The 21,549-nt window shown below is 38.2% G+C and overlaps 1 protein-coding gene across 5 annotated transcripts in view; it reads left to right on the top strand.

Moving 5' to 3' along the window:
* DDX42 (DEAD-box helicase 42) overlaps positions 1–21,549 on the top strand; it is a 36,561-nt gene that overhangs the window by 5,581 nt on the left and 9,431 nt on the right. For 4 of the 5 annotated variants that reach the window (XM_023756754.1, XM_014458680.2, XM_006092155.3 and 1 more), the window contains 8 exons: positions 6,339–6,489; positions 9,801–9,862; positions 11,239–11,275; positions 12,110–12,259; positions 16,996–17,100; positions 18,467–18,586; positions 19,788–19,964; positions 20,379–20,507. In XM_023756754.1, the coding sequence (XP_023612522.1) occupies positions 6,339–6,489; positions 9,801–9,862; positions 11,239–11,275; positions 12,110–12,259; positions 16,996–17,100; positions 18,467–18,586; positions 19,788–19,964; positions 20,379–20,507 (931 nt within the window). Of the gene's footprint in view, positions 1–6,338; positions 6,490–9,800; positions 9,863–11,238; positions 11,276–12,109; positions 12,260–16,995; positions 17,101–18,466; positions 18,587–19,787; positions 19,965–20,378; positions 20,508–21,549 lie in introns of those variants that run through there. The other variant, XM_023756755.1, reaches the window with a different exon arrangement.

The following is a 21,549-nucleotide window of genomic DNA, read 5'->3' as shown; positions in this document are numbered from 1 at the left end:
GTCAGTCCACTCCCTTTCTATGCCCCTGATTCTATTATAATCACCAGTTTATTCTGTTCATCATATTATTTATTCACTTGATTTTTAGATTCACTTGTTGATGTGTATTTGTTGTTCATAATTTGTATCTGTACGTTTTTCTTCTTCCTCTTCTTAAAGGATACCTTTCAGCATTTCATTTAATACTGGTTTGGTGGTGATGAACTCCTTTAGCTTTTCCTTATCTGTGAAGCTCTTTATCTGACTTCAATTCTGAATGATAGCTTTGCTGGATAAAGTAATCTTCGTTGTAGGTTTTTGGTATTCATCACATTGAATATTTCTTGCCACTCCCTTCTGGCCTGCAAAGTTTCTGTTGAGAAATCAGCTGACAGTCATATGGGTACTCCCTTGTAGGTAACTGACTGTCTTTCTCTTACTGCTTTTAGGATTCTCTCTTTGTCTTTTGCTCTTGGCATTTTAATTATGATGTGTCTTGGTGTGGTCCTCTTTGGATTCCTTTTGTTTGGGGTTCTCTGCGCTTCCTGGACTTGTAAGTCCATTTCTTTCACCAGGTAGGGGAAGTTTTCTGTCATTATTTCTTCAAATAGGTTTTCAATATCTTACTCTCTCTCTTCTTCTGGCACCCCTATAATTCGGATGTTGGTACGCTTGAAGTTGTCCCAGAGGCTCCTTACACTAACTTCATATTTTTGGATTCTTTTTTCATTTTGTTTTTCCGGTTGGGTGTTTTTTGCTTCTTCGTATTTCAAATCTTTGACTTGATTCTTGCGATCCTCTAGTCTGCTGTTGGAAGTCTGTATAATACTCTTTATTTCAGTCAGTGTATGCTTAATTTCTAGTTGGTCCTTTATCACAACCTTGAGGGTCTCACTAGACTTATTGAGGATCTCATTAAATTTATCGGCGGTCTCACTAGATTTCTTGAGAGTCTCACTGTTTATCGGCGGTTTCTAGAAAATTCTTGAAAAACCTTAAAAGTGTGGTTTTGAACTCTATATCCAGTAGTTTGCTTTCCTCCATTTCTGTCATTTGTGACCTGTTTCTTTGTCTCCGCATTTTTTATGCTTCCCTGTGTTGATAGAGTGGCTTTCTGTGCTAGGTGTCCTTTAGGGCCCAGTGGCTCAGCCTCCCCAATTACCTGAGGTAAACACTCTTGGTGCACCCCCTTGTGGGCTTTGTGCACAGTCTTGTTATAGTTAAGCCTTGATTGTTGTAGGTATCACTGGGAGGAATTGACCTCCAGGCCAATTGGCTGTGAGAATCAGCTGTGTCTGCAGTGGGAGAACTTCTGTGCTGGAGACACCCTTCTGGGGCAAGACTTGCTTCAGTGGGGCTTTGGTGCTCACTGAGTCTGCCCCCTGAGTGTGTCCCTTATGGATCTGAGGAGTTGTAATCTGGATGGTCCCACTCTGACCACTGGGTACACTGGCTCTTGGATCTCTAAGGAGGTGCTAATTTAGCCTCTGCCTGAGGCTACCCAGCAGGAGCTCAGCTGTGAAGGAATGCAAGCTGCTGTGGGGCATTTGGCCAACTGCAGTTGGTTAGGTAATTTTCAGATTGCAAAGGGCCAGGCATTTCATATGTAAAAGCCAGCGCACAGCTTGGGCGGGGCGGGGCCCCAGGGGATCAACAGGGTGGAGCAAGCAGCTGTGGCTGCTCCTCAGTCCTGCCCTCAGAGGCCCTGCTTCTCAGTGTCCTGGTAATCGCGCAAGCACCTCTGAGAGAAAGCTGCATTCGAGGTCCGACCGATGCCAGACAGTCCAGTTTCTCCCTGTATTAGTCTGGGTCCCCAGAGACTCGCCCGGGACTGGAGTTCAGAGCAGTCGGGAGCTTGAGACTCCCTCCCGATTGAAAAAGACAACCGTGTCCTCAGCCGCCAGCCCTTTCCGCGCCTCTGTACCTCTGCATTTTACTTCCACACCGCACCTCCTCTGAGTCTCAGTATGCTTTTCTCTTTCCTTCTAGTTGTAGAATTTCTACTCAACCAGCCTTCCTGTGGTTCTGGATGATGTCTGTTTTATCTTTTAGTTGTATTTTTGAAGTGGTTGTGCAAGGCAGCAATTTCTGGTGTATACCTATGCCGCCATCTTGGTTTCCTTCCATAAAATTATTTTCGTTGCTACTTCATAACTGTAATGTTGCTACTGTTATGAATTGTAATGTAAATATCTGATATGCAGGATGGTCTTAGGTGACCCCTGTGAAAGGGTCGTTCGACCACCAAAGAGGTCGCAAACCACAGGTTGAGAACCACTGCTATAGATTATAATTTCTGTCTTTGCTGAGTCTGAAGAAATCTCTTAATTTCTTACCTGGTTGAGTGACACCGCTTGAGGTTTTTGTTTGTTTTTTTAACGAAAATACTTCTCAAGATCAGTTTTTTTTAAAATATATTTTATTGATTTTTTATAGAGAGGAAGGGAGAGGGATAGAGAGTCAGAAATATCGATGAGAAACATCAATCAGCTGCCTCCTGCACACCCCCTACTGGGGATGTGCCTGCAACCAAGATACATGCCCTTGACTGGAATCGAACCTGGGACCCTTCAGTCCGCAGGCTGATGCTCTATCCACTGAGCCAAACCGGTCAGTGCAAGATCAGCTTTTTTTAAGTACATGCTGCTGCTATGTTATTCAGGAATTCAATATAGAAGTAAGTGTTTAAAGTTCAGCAAAAAATCATTATTCTAGAGAGCAATTTACCAGTTCTTTAGTTAAACGAAACCTATATAAATGAATATGCGCACGTGCGTGTGTCACATAAAAGCTTTTAAAGTAATTTCTATAAAGGCTTGAAGTGCTTTAAAATTTTAAGCTGCAGCTATTTAAATTTACAATTATATTTATGATATAATCATACTATATTTAAATTTATTAAATATTTGGTTATATGTTTAATTTTGAGGTAAGGCATAAATAATGTTTTTGCTTTGGTTTAGTTTATAAAGAGCTGTATCCTTTTCTGGGATTTTTGTTAGTGATAAAGTGATATTTTCTCCCGACTTTGAAGTTGTCGTTTCTGAATACTTAAGTAGTATGATGAATGGTTTCAGATTGAGAATTTATTTTTAATTCTAGAACAGTGGTTCTCAACCTTCCTAATGCCGCGACCCTTTAATACAGTTCCTCATGTTGTTGTGACCCTCAACCATAAAATTATTTTCGTTGCTACTTCATAACTATAATTTTGCTACTGTTATGAATCGTAATGTAAATATCTGATATGCAGGCTGTATTTTCATTGTTACAAATTGAACTTAATTAAAGCATAGTGATTAATCACAAAAACAATATGTAATTATATATTGTGAAATATTTATTTCTGATTACAAATAAATGAAATTTTGTCTTGAAGCATGGTGTAGCATGGGTAACAGTCTTAATATAACAACAGTAAACTACATTGCTACATGTTGCGACAGTGTGCATAAAAAGCCAACGTCAGTGCGAAGGTTGAGATTGCTTCTTTCTCACCAGATCAGAAATTCTTGGGGCAGTCTTTGCAAGAGCACAATGAAGATCATCTTCCACAACAAGTCTACTTCTGTATTTAGACTTGATAACCAACAAGCTGGAAAACCCTGTTTCACAAAGATATGTTGTTGGAAGAAGAAGGCGCAACACAGTCTCAGACAGAACAGGACATGACTGCAAACACTTGATCCAGAATTTTGTAACTGGCATTATAGAGAAATCAGTTCTCACTGCATTGTTGTTAATAAGTTCAATGAACTCCTCTTGTGATGTCTCGGGAACATCTTCAACTTTGTGAATGGGCTTCTGGCAAGTCCAAATGGGGTGTCAGGCAGATTTGGAAAGTACGATGAAATTTCGTCTGCAAGTATGTGCAAGTGTTCTTTCACAAAAAATATCGTAATCCTTTTGTCTGGTTCAATGTCATGTTCCTCAAAGAAAGCAGATAAGGTAGGCAACGTAAATTTTATTTCCATCCGTTTTTTTTTTTTGCCACAGCTGAAGTTTCATTTGGAATGATAGGATCTTTTCAGACAAATCGAGGCATGTTGCATTTGGTCCTTGCAGTGATAAATTTAACTCATTCAAGATGGCAAAGATGTCAACCAAGTAAGCTATTTTCTGCAGTTTACTTTTATTGCTGAAAAATGCTTCGAACTGTGGTCTTGCTTTCTGATTAAAAAACGTTTTGAGTTCATCACGAAGCTCAAAAACACATTTTAAAATTTTTCCTCTCAGCAACCATCTCACTTCAGTGTGAAATAGCAGAGCATTGTTCGGCGCATCCAACTTGTTGCACAGTTGCAAAAACAGTCGACCGTTTAAAGTGCTCGCCTTTACAAAATTGACACAACTTATGACGCTTTTCATTACTTCTTGTAACTTGTGGCAGCGTCTTTATTGCTAATATTTGCCAATGAATCATATAGTGATGACTTTTGGTGACTCATTCCATACCAAACGTTGAAATCCAGATCGACATCCTAGCATAGCTGGAGCACCATCTGTGCAAACACCACAAACCTTTTCCCAAGAGATCTTACGCTCTTTCAGAAATGAACCAACTGTGTTAAATACATCACGTGCAGTAGTTGTCGTTTCAAGAGGTTTGCAAAAAAGAAACTCATCTTTAAAGTCGCCATCATTAATATACCTCACGTAAACCAGTAACTGAACAGTTTGCAACGTCTGTAGATTCATCAAGCTGGATACTAAATATTGGAAGTGGAGCAGATTTAATTTCCTGGATTACCTGATCAAGAATATCAGCAGACATGTCATCTATTCTTCTGTGGACAGTGTCGTTAGATAAGGAAATTGCACTCAATTCTGTAACAAATTTGTCTCTCCGATCATAACAAAACAATGTCTTTGGCCGCTGGCAACAGTAAATCCTCAGCAATGGTGTGAGGTTTCATAGCTCTGGCAATTCTGAGTGCCACCAAATATGAAGCTTCAACGGCTGCTACATTTTGTTTGTGGTACTTGCCACCAGTGTCAAGTCTGGCTTGAGTCCATCGGCTTTGCTTCTAAAATAGTTGGTATCCTTGCCGGCAAAGCTCTGATGCTTGCTATCAAAATGGCGTTTTAGTTTGTTCGGCTTCATAGATTTGGCTGATAGAACTTCACAACAAATAACACATTGCAGTTTCTCAATTCCTGCTGTAATTATTGAGGTAAAACTGTACTGTAAAAAAATCCTCACTATTTTTTTTTCTCACTATATTTTCTTAACGTTCTTCTCTACACGATCCATTGTCATGGGATGGTTTGCTAATGAAAATAATATATAACAATAGCTTTAATAATACAAAAGATGATACATGGCATAGTTCAGTCAATTCAGTTCATTCAAGTTTCCTATGATTTACCATTGTGTTGTGTTTTTTTTACATACCTGTTACTATCACAAGGGGGCAGTATTCACATCAACCACAGCTGAATATAAAAAGACCGATCAGCATCCAGATTAAGTTCCCGTGGTACAGAATTTTTTTTTTTTTGCAATAGTTGATGATTTTACATTTACCCAGTAATTATAATTCATGAAGTGTCGTTTTACCTCCAATACTGCTGCTTTCAACACAGCAGCTGCTTTCTACACAGTAGCTGCTCTCTACACATTTGTGACTGGTCTGCATAAGTCCATTATGGTGCCAGCCTTGTCACATACACCTGTATTTGTACATGGTGTATGTGATGGGATTGGCGTTATGGTGTCATCATGCCGGGTACTCGTATGTGGGCGTATCTGCATGTGGATGGACCCGCCTGGAGACAGATAGAGGAGCTGTGTCTCGGTTCTTAAGACCATCGAAAATATGTGTTTTCCGATGGTCTTAGGCGACCCCTGTGAAAGGGTCGTTCGACCCCCAAAGGGGTCGCGACCCACAGGTTGAGAACTGCTGTTCTAGAAGTTTTCTGTTGGTCCTCAGGAAATAACCCAGAACTTCTGATGGAAGTCCCTACCCTTATGAATATGTCTTTAAGATATTTTAAAGGATTATAAGAAAATTTTAGAGGTTTTTAATATTTCATTTGAAAGTAATTTTTCCCATAGCATACATTCTTTATATTTGCTGTATCTATTCAACAATAATATACTAAATTTGTACTGAAAACCTAACAGAACTGGAAATTGATTTGAACAGACGCTATTGAAATGGAGAATCTGCTGTGACTTTTTTCATTATTAAGTAATACTGAAGTCTTTAGACAAAGCCTGAAGGTCTCTAATTTGACCTGTGTAGTTTAAATCTCTCAATAGTAACATATATTATAATAAACATTTCTGTTAAATGAAAGATTCATTGACCCCAAACTAAACATTCACTTTACCAGTCACACATCTTAATTTTCAGATACTTTGAAGATGAGGAAGAAGACTCTAGCAATGTTGATTTACCTTACATTCCTGCTGAAAACTCCCCTACCCGCCAGCAATTCCGTTCCAAGCCAGCAGATTCTGACAGCGATGATGATCCCTTGGAGGCATTCATGGCTGAAGTGGAAGCAAGTATCAACTCTGTTTTGTAAAAATGCTCAGTAATTAGAAAATAGCCCAAAGTAACCTAGTGCTTCAGTCCTCATTCAGAATTTGTTTTCTGGCCTTTTTGGGGGAGAATTTTGTTCTTATACTCCAGTTTCTTAAATATACTTCCGCTTGCCCTGTAAACCTTGAACATAGTAGTTCAACATTTTTGTGTGTGTTTTGTTTTAATAATTCTTGGTATATTCTTAAGTGGAATGAACATCTCATTCAACCTATATTTTATTAAATACATATTTAAGGCAGTTACATTTAAGGAACTTGCTAAAATCACAAATTTTGTATTCTCTACTTTTTTTTTTTAAATATATTTTATTGATTTTTTACAGAGAGGAAGAGAGAGGGATAGAGAGTTAGAAACATCGATCAGCTGCCTCCTGCACATCTCCTACTGGGGATGTGCCCGCAAGCAAGGTACATGCCCTTGGTCAGAATCGAACCTGGGACCTTTCAGTCCGCAGGCCGATGCTCTATCCACTGAGCCAAACCGGTCAGGGCGTGTATTCTCTACTTTTAATGTTTAGTATTTCTTACTACCAACATTATCATCAACATTCATGACTTCCCTGTAGAAATTGAAACTTCTGGCTACTCCATAAAATTCTTCTTACTAGGCTCATGATTTTGCATTTTGTCCTTTTTTTCCCCATCTCTGATTTTTCTTTTTATTTATTATTTACTTGTTATTAAGAAAAAATTTAAACATACAAAAGTATAATAATAAAATGAGCCTCTAACACCAACTAAAACTATTCAGAACATAGATGTGCTTTTGCATCATGGTAGCAAGTTAGTAAATATATTAAATGATTCTCTCTAAAAGTAAAGGCAATAAATGGTTTGTTATGTTTGAGATGTCTTTATATATGTATATAACCTTCAGATATGGACATTTCTCAAAGGAGTTTATTTCTCATTATTTCTTGAGATATCCTTAGTGATGAATGAGAAGAAAAATCAGCTCTTTATTTTCTAGGTTTAAATTTAGATTTGATTTTTGGTGGTGCAAGCTGTCATCACCCTTTTTGAGTGGGAGTATCCAAGCATGGCCTAGATTCAGTTGCTTGGCATTTCAAGTAGTTGAAGCAATTTGGAGATTAAATCTTTTTGATATAGTATCATTCTGAATATTTTCTGGTGTAGTATCTAAAAGGGTCTTACTGGTTTTAGGACAGAGATACTGGATATTGTCTGATCTTGGAGAAAGTGTTGTTGCCAAAGTATACTGATCTTCAGTATAAATTTTTCTATGATTGAACTCAAAATGATTTTATTTTACTTTTTAAAAAAATATATATTTTATTGATTTTTTACAGAGAGGAAGGGAGAGGAATAGAGACTTAGAAACATCGATGAGAGAGAAACATCGATTAGCTGCCTCCTGCACACCTCCTACTGGGGATGTGCCCGCAACCAAGGTACATGCCCTTGACCAGAATCGAACCTGGGACCTTTCAGTCCACAGGCCGACGCTCTATCCACTGAGCCAAACCGGTCAGGGCTTATTTTACTTTTTGAGGTATGATTTTTGTTTTTCTCTTCTCAGTCATGTGAGGATTTATTTTTAGCCAGTGTTTCAAAAAGGATTTTTGTAGGCTTAACAAATATGTTCTATAAGTGTTTGCCAGCCATTTCTTATGTTACATTGTTTATGTCGTCTTCACTTTAATTATAGCCTTAAATGCAGGTGGAGCCAAAGTAGATTTACAGTTGTCCGTATGGAAAATAATGCAATAACTAATAATAATACAAGAATAATCTGTTTCACATACAACTGTAAACCTACTTTTTGCCCCACCCTGTATATCTTATATGTGGCTCAATCCCTTGAAAAATAGATTGTGTATAATATTTCTTTTTTTTAAAATATATTTTTATTGATTTTTACAGAGAAGAAGGGAGAGGGCTAGAGAGTTAGAAACATCAATGAGAGAGAAACATCGATCAGCTGCCTCCTGCACACTCCCTACTGGGTATGTGCCCGCAACCAAGGTACATGCCCTTGACCAGAATAGAACCTGGGACCCTTGAGTCCGCAGGCCGATGCTCCATCCACTGAGCCAAACCGGTTGCAGGGATACTCAAACTACGGCCCGCGGGCCACATGCAAATACAAATATTGTATTTGTTCCCGTTTTGTTTTTTTACTTCAAAATAAGATATGTGCAGTGTGCATAGGAATTTGTTCATAGTTTTTTTTTTTAACTATAGTCCGGCCCTCCAACAGTCTGAGGGACAGTGAACTGGCCCCCTGTTTAAAAAGTTTGACGACCCCTGGCGTTAGGGCTATAATATTTCTTTTAAAAATAATTTCTCTTTGTCAGGACCACTTGATTAAATAGGATGCCAGGTTTTTTACAATGGCATTTTTTAAATGAAAGAAGTCAGAAAAATTCATGTTACTTTATAACAAGAAACTTGTGCAGAATGTGTTTAACTTTGGGAAAATTTAATTTTTCTAACCTTGATATTCACACATAAAACAAAGAATTAATTTAGATCAGTGATTATAAATTTTCTTTGTATAAGAATGTGCCTGTGGAAAATGGGAAAACTACATGCAATTTACTCTATCCACAAGGATTCTGATCTAGGAGGTTTGGAGCAGGGTGTTGAGCCCCAGAACTATTGGGGCTCAGTCATTCTTTGTTGTAGTGACTGTTCTGTGCATTGTTGGATGTTTAGCAGCATCTGTGGCCTTTATCCACTAGATATTACTAAAGACCTCTCCTTCCCTACTCCTCTTGCCCCCAAGTTGGATGATCAGAAATGTCTCTAGACATCACCAAAAGTCCACTAGGGACAAAATTGTGACCCTTCTAGTCAGTGTCAACTTCTAAACTTGGATTGACAGCAACCTTTCCTCAGCCAGATCCAGAAATCTGCGTTTTTTACTATCCCCAATGATAATGTGAAGCAAATTTTCTTACGCTGCACCTTGAGAAAGCCTGATTTGCCTAAGTTTAAGGTCTTTTACAGCCACTATTAGTTCATTAACTTAAAAAAAAAAAAAAGGTGACCAAGCATTTTTACTAATTTTTCTATGCATGTTATAAATTGCAGGTAAAAGTCATCCACATCATGTATAGCCAAGGTTTTATAAAATTTGGGTATTTCTCTGGAAAATTGTTAAAATGTAGTTTGATTGCATCCAAATGCAATTGTCAAAATGCATAGCTAAAAGTATGATGGCATTTGTTTGAATCTAAAAATTCTTTGTAAAGAAATTTCTTTTTTAGTTGCTATGATTGTATACATCCTTTTGTTTCGTTAGGATCAGGCAGCAAGAGACATGAAGAGGCTTGAAGAAAAGGACAAGGAAAGGAAAAACGTAAAGTAAGTTGTTTTCTTCTCCCTCACAAAGATTATATAAAAATAAACTATTGCAAAATCTATAGCTCTCAAAATTTATAGAGGAAAAATTAAAATACATAGATTCTTGACTTGAAGTTACCCCTGTATCTTGAATAACATTTCTGCAGATAGTAGAGATGACAAAAGTCTTTAAATTTGCAGTAATTAGAAAGCATTTTTTTTTGGTAAAATGGTATTTGATGTTCTGTAGTTTTTGTTCATTTTTTGGTTTGTTTTTTTGTTTTGTTTTTAGTAAACTCAAGAATGAGTTACAGTTGGAGTTAGCGCATAATCACTAAAGTTTGGGTTCACTGTTCTGAGTTTTGTTCCATAATTAATAAAAAAATAGGTAATGCCTATAGGGTTGATTATGAGAAGTAATGGTGATTATGCCATTTAAAAACTATGTATATTGTTAATAAATAACAGTCTAATTTATTTAAGGAGTTACACCATGCTTTAGCAATGAGTCAGAACTTGAAATACATTATTTTCTGGAAAAATGAGTTCTCCTCTGTCCCTTGCTGAATACACTCCTCTTAAAGTTTTTGCTACCAGACAAAAGTAGGCATGGTTGGACTTTTCCCTCTGCTTGGTAATCAGTGCTTCAGGCCCTCCCCAAGGTTCCTGTGCCATATGGAGGTTCAGCCCTCTCTTTGGTGCTTACTGTGTGTTCATCCTCTTTCAGTAAGCCTACACTGGCGGTGTAGTTTGCCTTAGGAAGAGTAAGTGCTCTAGATTAGGCAGAACGTTTGATTAGAAAGAGATGGTTGTGGGAACTAAGCAACCACACTTTCTAAAGCTCCTGATAGAGTCAGCAAAGGGACGTTTGTCCCCTTCTCTAGGTGAACTGCTTAGGAGTTTTAGTCTCAAACTTACCAAGAATTGATTTAATTTTTTTTCTGTCTCCAAGTATTCTATAGCTGAATGCAGTTACTCCAGAGCTAGGGGACATTAAGAAAATTGTGATCTATTTTAGTGTACCAAAAGCAGGATTTTTTTTTTTTTAATATAAGATGCTTTTCACAACTGCTTGGTGTTTGTTTCATGGGATTGACAAGGCTAGGGTCCTTGGGTATATATCTTCAGAAGTTTTTTACTCCTTATACCTTGTTAGTAATTGATGTTTCTAGGGGTACCCTAGCACCCCATTCAAAAGAAATGCAAACTGCCACATATAGAGTGAAATTACACATATATGATGGATGGATAGTTTACAGTGTGCTTATTGCTGCTTTGTTGTTATTAGTGTTGAGAATTCCTGTGCTGTATGGAATTCAACACTAATCTGCTATAAGTATGGAGCTGGGTATGTGGAACATTTGCAGGGAAGTTTGTTTCTCCGCTTGTTTTTCCAGGGGTATTCGAGATGACATTGAAGAGGAAGATGACCAAGTGAGTTCCTATGCAGATTTCTATCTTTTATGTTTACCCCACAAAGTCTACACTGAGGACAAGCTAGAGCTTGCCTTCACTGAAATGGCCATTCCTGATACTCAGGAGGGAATGTCATTTGACTTGCTCCTTTTCTACATGTGTGACCAATTGGTAATACAAAGATTAACATGGCCTTCCTCCATGTTGAAGATGGAACTTTTGATCAACTATGACGTCAAAAACAAATATGAGCTTTATTCAGCTTGATTTTTTACAATCCAAACTAATGTGTATTCTCATAAATCAAGAAGTAGAGTAGTATGGGATCTTCTGAGGCCTCTAGCAACATCCAACCTCTACCTCTTTCTAGGGGTTCTGTTTGTGATTTTTATATTTCAAGATGGAACATTAATGACTGTCCTTTAGTATTTTTTTCTCATTGGTCAGTTATGGGATGGTGAGAAGGGAACCAAAGTGAGCAGTAGCCCTTTCCAGGTTTATGACCCTTCTAATCAGTGGCACCTTCTAAAGTTGGATCGGTAAAGCCACAGCATGTGTTCCCACAGCTCTGGGCAGGGTAGGTAGACACCCCACCCCAGGAACGCTGTGCAGCAGACAGATTTGTAAGTCTTCTGTTCAGTTAAATCATTTTGTAGTACTAACTGTCTCACTCATTTCTTCTGATTGTCCCTCCAAGTACTGCTATTGTTAAAGGAATCATTGCTAGTAAAAGTCTTCTTACTTGGTAGGTATTTAAACTGCAATTATCTGGTACACAGTGTGCACTAATTACAGGAGCAGAAATGTTCCCAGTTGTACTTGGTATGATTATGTTCTTGTGCTTTCCTGCAGGAAGCTTATTTTCGGTACATGGCAGAGAACCCAACTGCTGGTGTGGTTCAAGAGGAAGAGGAAGATAATTTGGAATATGATAGTGATGGAAATCCAATTGCACCTTCCAAAAAAATCATTGATCCTCTTCCTCCCATTGATCATTCAGAGGTATGGTGTTTTTTGATAAATTTGATTCTTGTTTCAAGCCAATAGTTTCTTCAGTGTTAAAAATATCTGAGTACTCAATATCTGAGTACTCCTGATTTATACTCCTGATGTCATAAGAATATTTGTTCTTTGGGATCTTGTCAGCTCTGCTAAGTGGTTGAAACAAAAAGTAACTGAGTGATTGAGGCTTTATAGCCTATGTTGTTCAAGGTACAGCTGAATTGCTTGTTCACATTCGATTATATGTGAAGAATTTTTTTTCAATAAATTGTACTTCTTTTCTAGACCAGTGGTCGCCAACCGGTGGTCTGTGGACCACTGGTGTTCTGTGAGATCACTTATCCATCTTCCTTTCAAAATGGACCGTTAGGCCTGCATTTATTTTTTAATTGCTGTAAACCTTTACTATTTCTCACAGATATGGAGCAGATAAGAGACTGTTCTTTCAAAGGGGTACCAGGAATTACAGGTTCCTTAAATCAGGAAAAGGAAATGGGGATATCAGTATATTCACTTGAAAAAAATCAGTATTTCATTGAGGTTAAATATCAGACTAGACCTTTGATACCCTAGTGATTCTAGATCTAGAACAATGGTTCTCAAGTGTGGTCCAAGGATTCCTGGAACGATCTTTTCAGGGATTCTAGAGTCAAAGAATTTTCATAATGCTAAGATTTTTGCTTTTTGTTTACTGTGTCAGCATTTGCATCAGTGCTTAAAATCAATGGTAGATAAAACTATTCTAACACCTTAGCATGAATCAGCAGTGGTAACTAGCCCTGGCCGATTGCTCAGTGGTTAGTGTCAACCCGTGGACTGAAGGGTCGCAGGTTCAATTCCTGGTCGAATGCACATATCACAGTTGCAAGCTCAATCTCCAGCCCCGGTCTCTTTCACGTCAATGTTTCTCTCTTTCCTCCCACTCTTCCCCACCTCACTCCCTTCCACTCTTTCTAAAAAATCAATGGAAAAAAATATCCTCAGGTGAGGATTAAAAAGACAGTGATACCAACTGTTCTTGTAGTCAATATACTCTTTCCTGCTAGACCAGTGGTTCTCAACCTTGGCTGCACATTAGAATCACCTGGGAATCTTTTTAAAATCCTGATTTCTGGGCCTCATCCTCCGGAAATTCTGTTTCTTTGTTACTAATGTTGTGGCCCCACCCCATAACAACGAAACAGAATTTCGGAGGATGAGGCCAGAATCAGGATGTAAATGATCCCAGGTGATCTATGTGCAGCAGGTTGAGAACTACTGTGCTAGACTGTCACAGTTAAAAAAAAAAAAGAAAGCCAGCTTCACTTAAGAATATCTTTGAAACAGCCCAGCTGGTGTGGCGCAGTGGTTGCGCATCAACCTATGAACCAAGAGCCTACGGTTCGATTCCCAGTCAGGGCACATGCCTGGGTTGCAGGTGTAAGCCTCAAGCATAAGCCTCAGTGGTGGGCATGCAGGAGGCAGCCAGTTAATGATTATCTCTTAGGATTGATGTTTCTACCTCTCACTCCCCCACCCTTTCTGAAATCAATAAAAATATATTTTTTTAAAATAATACCTTTGAAACAGAAATTACTATTTACTAAATCTTGATCTTACGTTACATGTCCTTTTTTCTGTGTCAAACAATGGGAAGTAAGAATAAAGCATTTGCCTTAGCTGGTTTGACTCCGTGGATAGATCGTAGGCCTGTGAATTGAAGGGTCCCAGGTTCGATTCCGGTCAAGGGCACATGCCCAGGTTGTAGGCTCGATTCCCAGTAGGGGGTGTGCAGGAAGCAGCCAATCAATGATTCTGTCTCATCATTGATGTTTCCATCTCTCTCTCCCTCTCTCTTCCTATCTGAAATCAATAAAAATATATTAAAAGAATAAAGCATTTAGGTATTGGAGTTGTGAGTTGAACTAGCTGTTTTTCTCATGGAATATTGTTTTTACTTGAGAAAATGAATGGCACTTTAAGGAAAACAATTACAAGTTTTTATTGCCAAGGTTAGAAACTTAAACTTTCAAACAAAACTTAGAATTTTGGAAACATATTCATCACAGTGAGCTTGTCAGCTTTCTTATATGTAAAGTCTGTTGTAATGACATTAATGGTGATAACTGATTTTAAAAATATGTGTTTATAATGAAATTTTACCATTTGAATCATCTGCATACTACCTCAGTAAACCAGTGTTTTCAAAATGGCCAGTCCATGATGTTACAAAATCATGCATGAATAAAGACTCCCATTCAAAGTGTATACGTTAGATTCATTGGTTATAATGTAACAGAATGTAAAAGTTCATGATATGATTTCAGATTACGCAGTGAAAATAACCTGTAAGAAATGACCTCTTGTCAAGTTTTAGTATAGAATTGAAGAAGAGTAAAAATCCACAACAATCTGCAAAGGCTGTTAATAAATACTTAATTCCCTTTTCCAACCACGTATCTCTGAGGAGCCAGATTTTTTCCTGGGCTGAAAGCAACCATTTTCTTTTGTCAGACATTAAAGAGATTTCTAAAAATGTAAGACAATGTTGTCAAAACTTATTTTTATTAAAGCATTTATGTTAAAGTGTAATGGGTTTATTGTAAATTTTTTAAAAATCTATTTTTATTGATTTCAGAGAGAAAGGAAAAGAGAGAGAGAGAGAGAGAGAGAGAGAGAAAGAGAGAGAGAGAAATATTAGTGATGAGAGAGAATCATTGATCAGCTACCTCCTGCACCCCTTACATTGGGTATCAAGTCCATCACCAGGGCAATTGCCTTGACCAGGAATCGAACTGTCGATGCTCAACCACTGAGCCATGCTGGTCGGGCTGTTGTTATTTTTTAAATGAATTAATAAATTTTAAAAATTTTTTATTTTAATTTTAACACAGTACATATCAATAGATATAACCCACATATCTATTTTTGTTAAGTGTAAAGGGTACCTGAAGCTAAAAAGTTTGAGAACCACTGGTCTATTCAGTTTTCTAAATGTTTCTTTTGGAAAAATGCTATCACATAATGCCTTCGTATTTTACATGTGACAGATGAAACGAAATACTTGAACCTGATCTAGGAAGAACTATCCATGATAAAGAGTGAAAATTCAATAAGGAAAAACATACAAGTACTTGAAATAATCATCTAATAAAAAAATCTTTGACAAAGTGCTCAAACTTCCTCATCCTGGGTTACTCCCAGTTGTTCTTATGTAATGGGTAGTCTGCCAGGAGAGACCAGAAGTAAAGGAAGGATATCCCTTCTACTGAAAAGTAGCTTTCTTCTCATTCTGTTTCTTAGTATAAAAATTTACATGTTTATATGTAAAATTTGTGAACAAAATAAAAATTCTTGCTCATGGAGCTTCCATTCTGATAAAGAGAACTAAAGGAAATGGGTGAAGACTCCATTATGTGCAGCAGCATTGTGGGTCTCATAACAAAAGTTCCTGCCTAAAAGGCAAACTGTAAGACTTTTTGTTGATAGTGCTATAGAAATATAATTAGGCTGTGTCCAGAATTAGGAAATTTTTGACCACCTAGTAAAGACTTAGATTCTCCTTAAATAAGTTTATTATTGTGGACATACCATGTTGTCAAAAAGAAAATCATTTAACCAAATTCATATGTGGTGGTTTGCTTCTGTTTTGTATTATTAGTACAGTAAGCAATGAAGAGTAGCAGAAATTACTTCTTCCCTCCTTGGAATTGGAAATGCTTGGTCATTCCTTTTTTAAAAGTTATGTAAACAGTTCCATGTTTTTAAAAAGAATAGAACTTCCTCTACACACAGATCTGTCCCCAAAGGAAATATTAGAAATATTTTTAAATGCTTAGAGCTAAGTGAGTGAACAGCTTACTCCAAAACATTTAAATGTTATAGGGTGGGCTATTTTCTTTTAAAATCTGAAGCCTTTGGCATTGTAAATTCCTTAGTCTTCATCAAAGTTGTTAAAAATCTTTTTTTATTATTTTTCTTTTTTTTTTAAATATATTTTATTGATTTTTTACAGAGAGGAAGGGAGAGAGATAGAGAGTTAGAAACATTGATGAGAGAGAAACATTGATCAGCTGCCTCTTGCACATCTCCTACTGGGGATGTGCCCGCAACCAAGGTACATGCCCTCTCGACCAGAATCGAACCTGGGACCTTTCAGTCCACAGGCCGACGCTCTATCCACTGAGCCAAACCGGTTTCGGCTATTATTTTTCAAAGTATTACATATGTCCCCTTCCCCACACCCCTTAACCCCCTCTACTCTGCTTCCACCCTTCACTCCCCTGAAGTGTGGTGTGTTTTTTTTGTGTTTTTTTTTTAATATATTTTTATTGATTTCAGAGAGGAAGGGAGAGGGAGAGAGAAACATCAATGATGAGAATCATTGATTGGCTGCCTCCCTCACACCCCCTCCTGGGGATCGAGCCCACGGTCCAGGTGTGTGCCCTTGACTGGAATCGAAGCTGGGACCCTTCAGTCTGCAAGCCAGTGCTCTATCTACTGAGCCAAACCGGCTATTGCTGAAGTGTGTTCTTATGAGTCTCTTTAGAAAGCAGGTTGGTGTTTACATTGAAAATGGGATTAGGGAATGGTACTAGTTGTACTTTGGGGATGTTTGTCATGAATAAGTGAATTCCTTTGTTCTCTGGTTATGGTTTTACTTGTGTAATATTTGTAAAAGGTTATTTTGCATTAAAGTCAAACTTACAGGATTGACTCTTGAATTCTAGACTAACTTTGAATAATTGGACCTGCAGATTGACTATCCACCATTTGAAAAAAATTTTTACAATGAGCATGAAGAGATAACAAACCTCACCCCACAGCAGCTAATAGATCTCCGGCATAAGCTCAATCTTCGGGTAAGTTCAACCATTAAGCTAGATATTCTTAATCTTGAATTTCTTTTCTAATGGTCTCTGAACTGTCTTTGTTAGAGTAATAATTACATCCCTTGGGCTCATGTGTCTTGTTTTTATTGTATTAGTCTTCCACCTCTTTGAGGATAGGATTGTATTCTTCTTGCATGTGACACACATGAATGCTAAATGTGTTCAGTCAACTCTGTATGTTGTATGGAACAATATGTCATTGCACTCTTAAAATTAATCAATTATTTCTCCAACGAATAGTGTTTTGAGAACTGTGTTTGGTGGGCTAGAAATGAATGGTAGGAGTCACCTTCAGGAAGAGAAGATAAGATCAGTAGATGTGATCAATACATAAAGTCAGAATATTTCAAAATTAAGATACACTTGCTTCTCAAAACACAGTTGTGTGTGTTTTTCAATTAGAAAAAATTAACACCTTTTAAAAACATGAATGCACTAATTTCACAGTAATAGTTTAAATTGCCCACCCAAAAAGTTTAGGTTATACATTGGCCATGTTGCTTAGGGTGCTGCTAGATGTTAGTAAAGTGAAACACACACAGATAATACGGTGATATCTACTCTGGTGTGGACAACTTTTTGGCCTATGCCTTACCAGTTGTTATGTGATATTTGAACTTCTGTTTTCTGAGAGTGTATATGTGTGTGTCTATTTACCAAAAGTACCCCTCCCCCCCCCAAAAAAAAATACCTTTTACGCAAAATCCTAATTAGAAATAGATAGATAGCATCACCAGAGGAAGCATTGAGAGGTTATCACTGTTGGAATCAACATGGAAATTGTAAGCTTCATTCTTTACCTGGGTACAGTATAGTGCTTGACAATGTCTGGACCATCACTGAGTGGAGCATTAACTCTTCAAGCATGACTAAAAATGGAGATGGCAGGTACCTTTGTAACCAGTGGGTTACAGAGGCATGCCATGTCTAGAGCTCCTTTGCACTCTTTATTTTATTTTAAGAGCAACTTTTATTTTTTTCTACCATCTGGCTAATAGTTATGCAAAATGGTAAAAAATAAAATGACATTTTTCAATGAATTGAACAATGATTTTTTAATTTCTTACAGAAGATTAATTTTTATTAAAGAGATGTCTAGGCACTTAATCATTTTAAATCATGACATTTATCTCAGGAATATTTATCCTGGAGTCTTTTATATAAGGTATTAGATCTGTTATTTTCTTACCCTTTTAACAGCATATGCTTTTGGCTACAGACGTACATTTTCACATTATATTCAAGCTAAATGCTAGGTTCAGGTAAATATTGTTGAACTTCCAGTGCTATTGATTTTGAAGTACAAATCATTCCTGGGAGTTGTCTTTACCTCTAGGTCTCTGGTGCTGCACCTCCTAGACCAGGAAGCAGTTTTGCTCATTTCGGGTTTGATGAACAACTTATGCACCAGATTCGGAAATCTGAATACACACAGCCCACTCCAATACAGTGCCAGGTAAGTAAAGCATACTGAAAGGAAAATGAAGTAGAATGATAGTCAATGACTGTGTTTATTTTACAAACAAGTCAAATCAATAAAACACTAGTTAGTGCAGCCCTGGCCAGTGTGGCTCAAATTGGTTGGAGCATCATCCTGTACATCAAAAGGTGGCAAGTTTGATTCCCCATCAGGGCACATACTCAGGTTGTGGGTTCAATTCCTGATGTTTCTCTCTCTCCCTCTCTCCCTCTCTCCCTCTCCCTCTCCCTCTCTCCCTCTCTCTAAAATCAATTTAAAAAACAAAACACACTGATTAGTACAGAACTGTATTGGCATGGGTAGAATGTATCCATATATTCCCTCTGTAGCTTCGTCTTCAACCTTTGCCCTAAATAAGGGGAGAGGAGGGAAGACATACATAAAATAAATAGTCTAATAAAAAAGATTAATAGTCTAATAAAAAAGATTATTAATCTGTGGCCTGGCCAAAGATTTCTGGTTGAGTGTCATTCTGTGAACCAAAAGGTTGCCAGTTCGATTCCTCGTCAGAACACATACCCAGGTTGTGGGTTTGATCCCTCTCCCTCCTCCCCCCATCAAGGTCAGGGTGTGTACAGAAGGCAACTGATCGGTGTTTTTCTCTCACATCAATATTTTTATGCCCCCCCCCCCCAATCATGTTCTCGGGTGAGGATAAAATAAAAAATAAAGATTTCTGTGGGACAAATTTAGTACTCGTCAGTGACTAGGATCCCTTTGGCTGTGACCTGAAAATTCTCATTGTAACTGAAGTAATAACTTCTTTTTCACATTTATATACCGGATTTATTCATTCCTACACCAAAATTGAGAATTTTATGTATGTGGATGGGGCAGTCTGTACCTTCTTAAGGGGACAAGATCTTAAAAATTTTAGTAACCTACTTATAAATTACAATTTTTTTATTTCTATATTTTAAGCAAAATGAAGTCATTCATATTTTGTAAGTGGTGGCTGATCCATATGAAGAGAATGATAAATATTTCTTCCAAATCAAGAAGTTTAGGGGAATGCCACGTATTTTTTCTTATTCCATAGTTGGTATGCATAGCCCAGGATAATTTTGTTCCAGTGAAAATGAATGTCATTAATAGTCATTTACTCCTTCCCCAGGATTTCCTTCAAAACATCTTCACAATAGAAGGTTGAAAGTGGATATACTTTCTTTTTCTCTAGGGTGTGCCTGTGGCATTAAGTGGAAGAGACATGATTGGTATTGCCAAAACAGGCAGTGGAAAAACTGCTGCCTTTATCTGGCCCATGCTGATTCATATAATGGACCAGAAGGAACTGGAACCAGGTGATGGACCAATTGCAGTGATTGTGTGTCCTACGAGGGAGCTTTGCCAGCAGGTATGTGCTTTGTATGGAATGCCTCCTTGCAAATGTGAACTAGCAAGGGACCAACCAGTCAAGTGGGTAGAATTACAGGAAACTTCTTTTTCAATTGTGATAAAATACACATCAAATTTCCCATTTTAACCATTTGTAAATGTGCAATTCAGTGGCATTAAATACCTTTACATTGAGCTACCAGGAAACTTTTGGAAAATATTGTTACATACTTTCTATATGACCAAATACATACTTTCCTTTGAAAAACTACTGTTTTAAGATTTTTTAAAATGCTATGAGAATTGTTTAAGTATTTTCTAGCATTTTATTTTCTGACATTTATTCTGAGTGTATTCTATAACTCCCTTTTTTGTTGTGACAAAGGTTTTTGTCAGAGTTTGTTAATGTGTCATTATGTCCACAACTTTTTAGATCCATGCAGAATGTAAGCGGTTTGGGAAAGCATATAATCTTCGATCAGTGGCCGTGTATGGAGGAGGAAGCATGTGGGAGCAGGCCAAGGCCCTTCAGGAAGGGGCAGAGATTGTTGTGTGTACCCCAGTAAGTATGTCTTGGATTTAATGGCTTCTCGGCCTCTCTTTGTATGGGAAAGTGGTTAGTTATTAGAGGGAATTCCCCCTAAAATGTGGTAGAGCAGGGTAGAGAATACTCTGATGAGTCACAGCCTATGGCCATGGTCGGCAAACTGCGGCTCGCAAGCCACATGCGGCTCTTTGGCCCCTTGAGTGTGGCTCTTCCACAAAATACCACGTGCGGGCACGCGTACAGTGCGATTGAAACTTCGTGGCCCATGCGCAGAAGTCGGTTTTCGGCCCGGGCGAGTCTATTTTGAAGAAGTACTGTTCATATTTGGTTCTGTTGACTAATGAGTTTGCTGACCACTGGCCCATGGCATTGGTTTAATTTTGATTAGTTGACTAAAATAGCAGTCCAATAAGATTATCTGATCTATATATTAACGAGAGGCCTGGTGCGCTTTCGGGGGCGGCGGGCGGGGGGCGGTGGTCCTTCAGCCTGACCTGCACCCTCTCACAGACCAGGAGCCCTTGGGGGATGTCCAACTGATGTGGGGGGAGTGGGCCTAAGCTTCAATCTGGCCTCCCTCTGCGGGAGGTGACCCGCAGGTCGATCGGGGAACGGCTCCAGCCAATGAGTGGCAGCCCCTCCACTACCCCCCCCCCCCCCAATTACTGTCCCCTCCCTCTGCCTGCTGGCACCTGCCTTGTCTGGCCTGGTGCCACCTGCTCACCAGCCCCGCCTCCTGCCAACTGGTCATTCCGTCATTCAGACCATTTGCATATTAGGCTTTTATTATATAGGATAGCTACAAATTCCCCTTTATTTAAAATAAGTTTCCTTATGTTCTCCTAGAAAATGGATGAGGTCACTGAGAGCATCAAGAATCAGAAAGACATTCAAAGTATAGTCAGGCTGTCGAGAAGAGTAGTCTAAACATTAAAGCCCATCAGTAAGGTTTTAAATTAGGTCATTTCAGAATGCCTCACAAAAATTGTTCTGGCCATTTTCCCACAATTTAAATCACAATGTAAAGGAAGAATCTAATGGAGTTTTCGAAATTTCT

This window comes from Myotis lucifugus, unplaced genomic scaffold, assembly GCF_000147115.1.
Source record: "Myotis lucifugus unplaced genomic scaffold, Myoluc2.0 scaffold_99, whole genome shotgun sequence".
Lineage (NCBI taxonomy): Eukaryota > Metazoa > Chordata > Mammalia > Chiroptera > Vespertilionidae > Myotis > Myotis lucifugus.
Note: the sequence above shows the minus strand (reverse complement) of the source record. Positions and strands in the feature narration are given on the sequence as shown.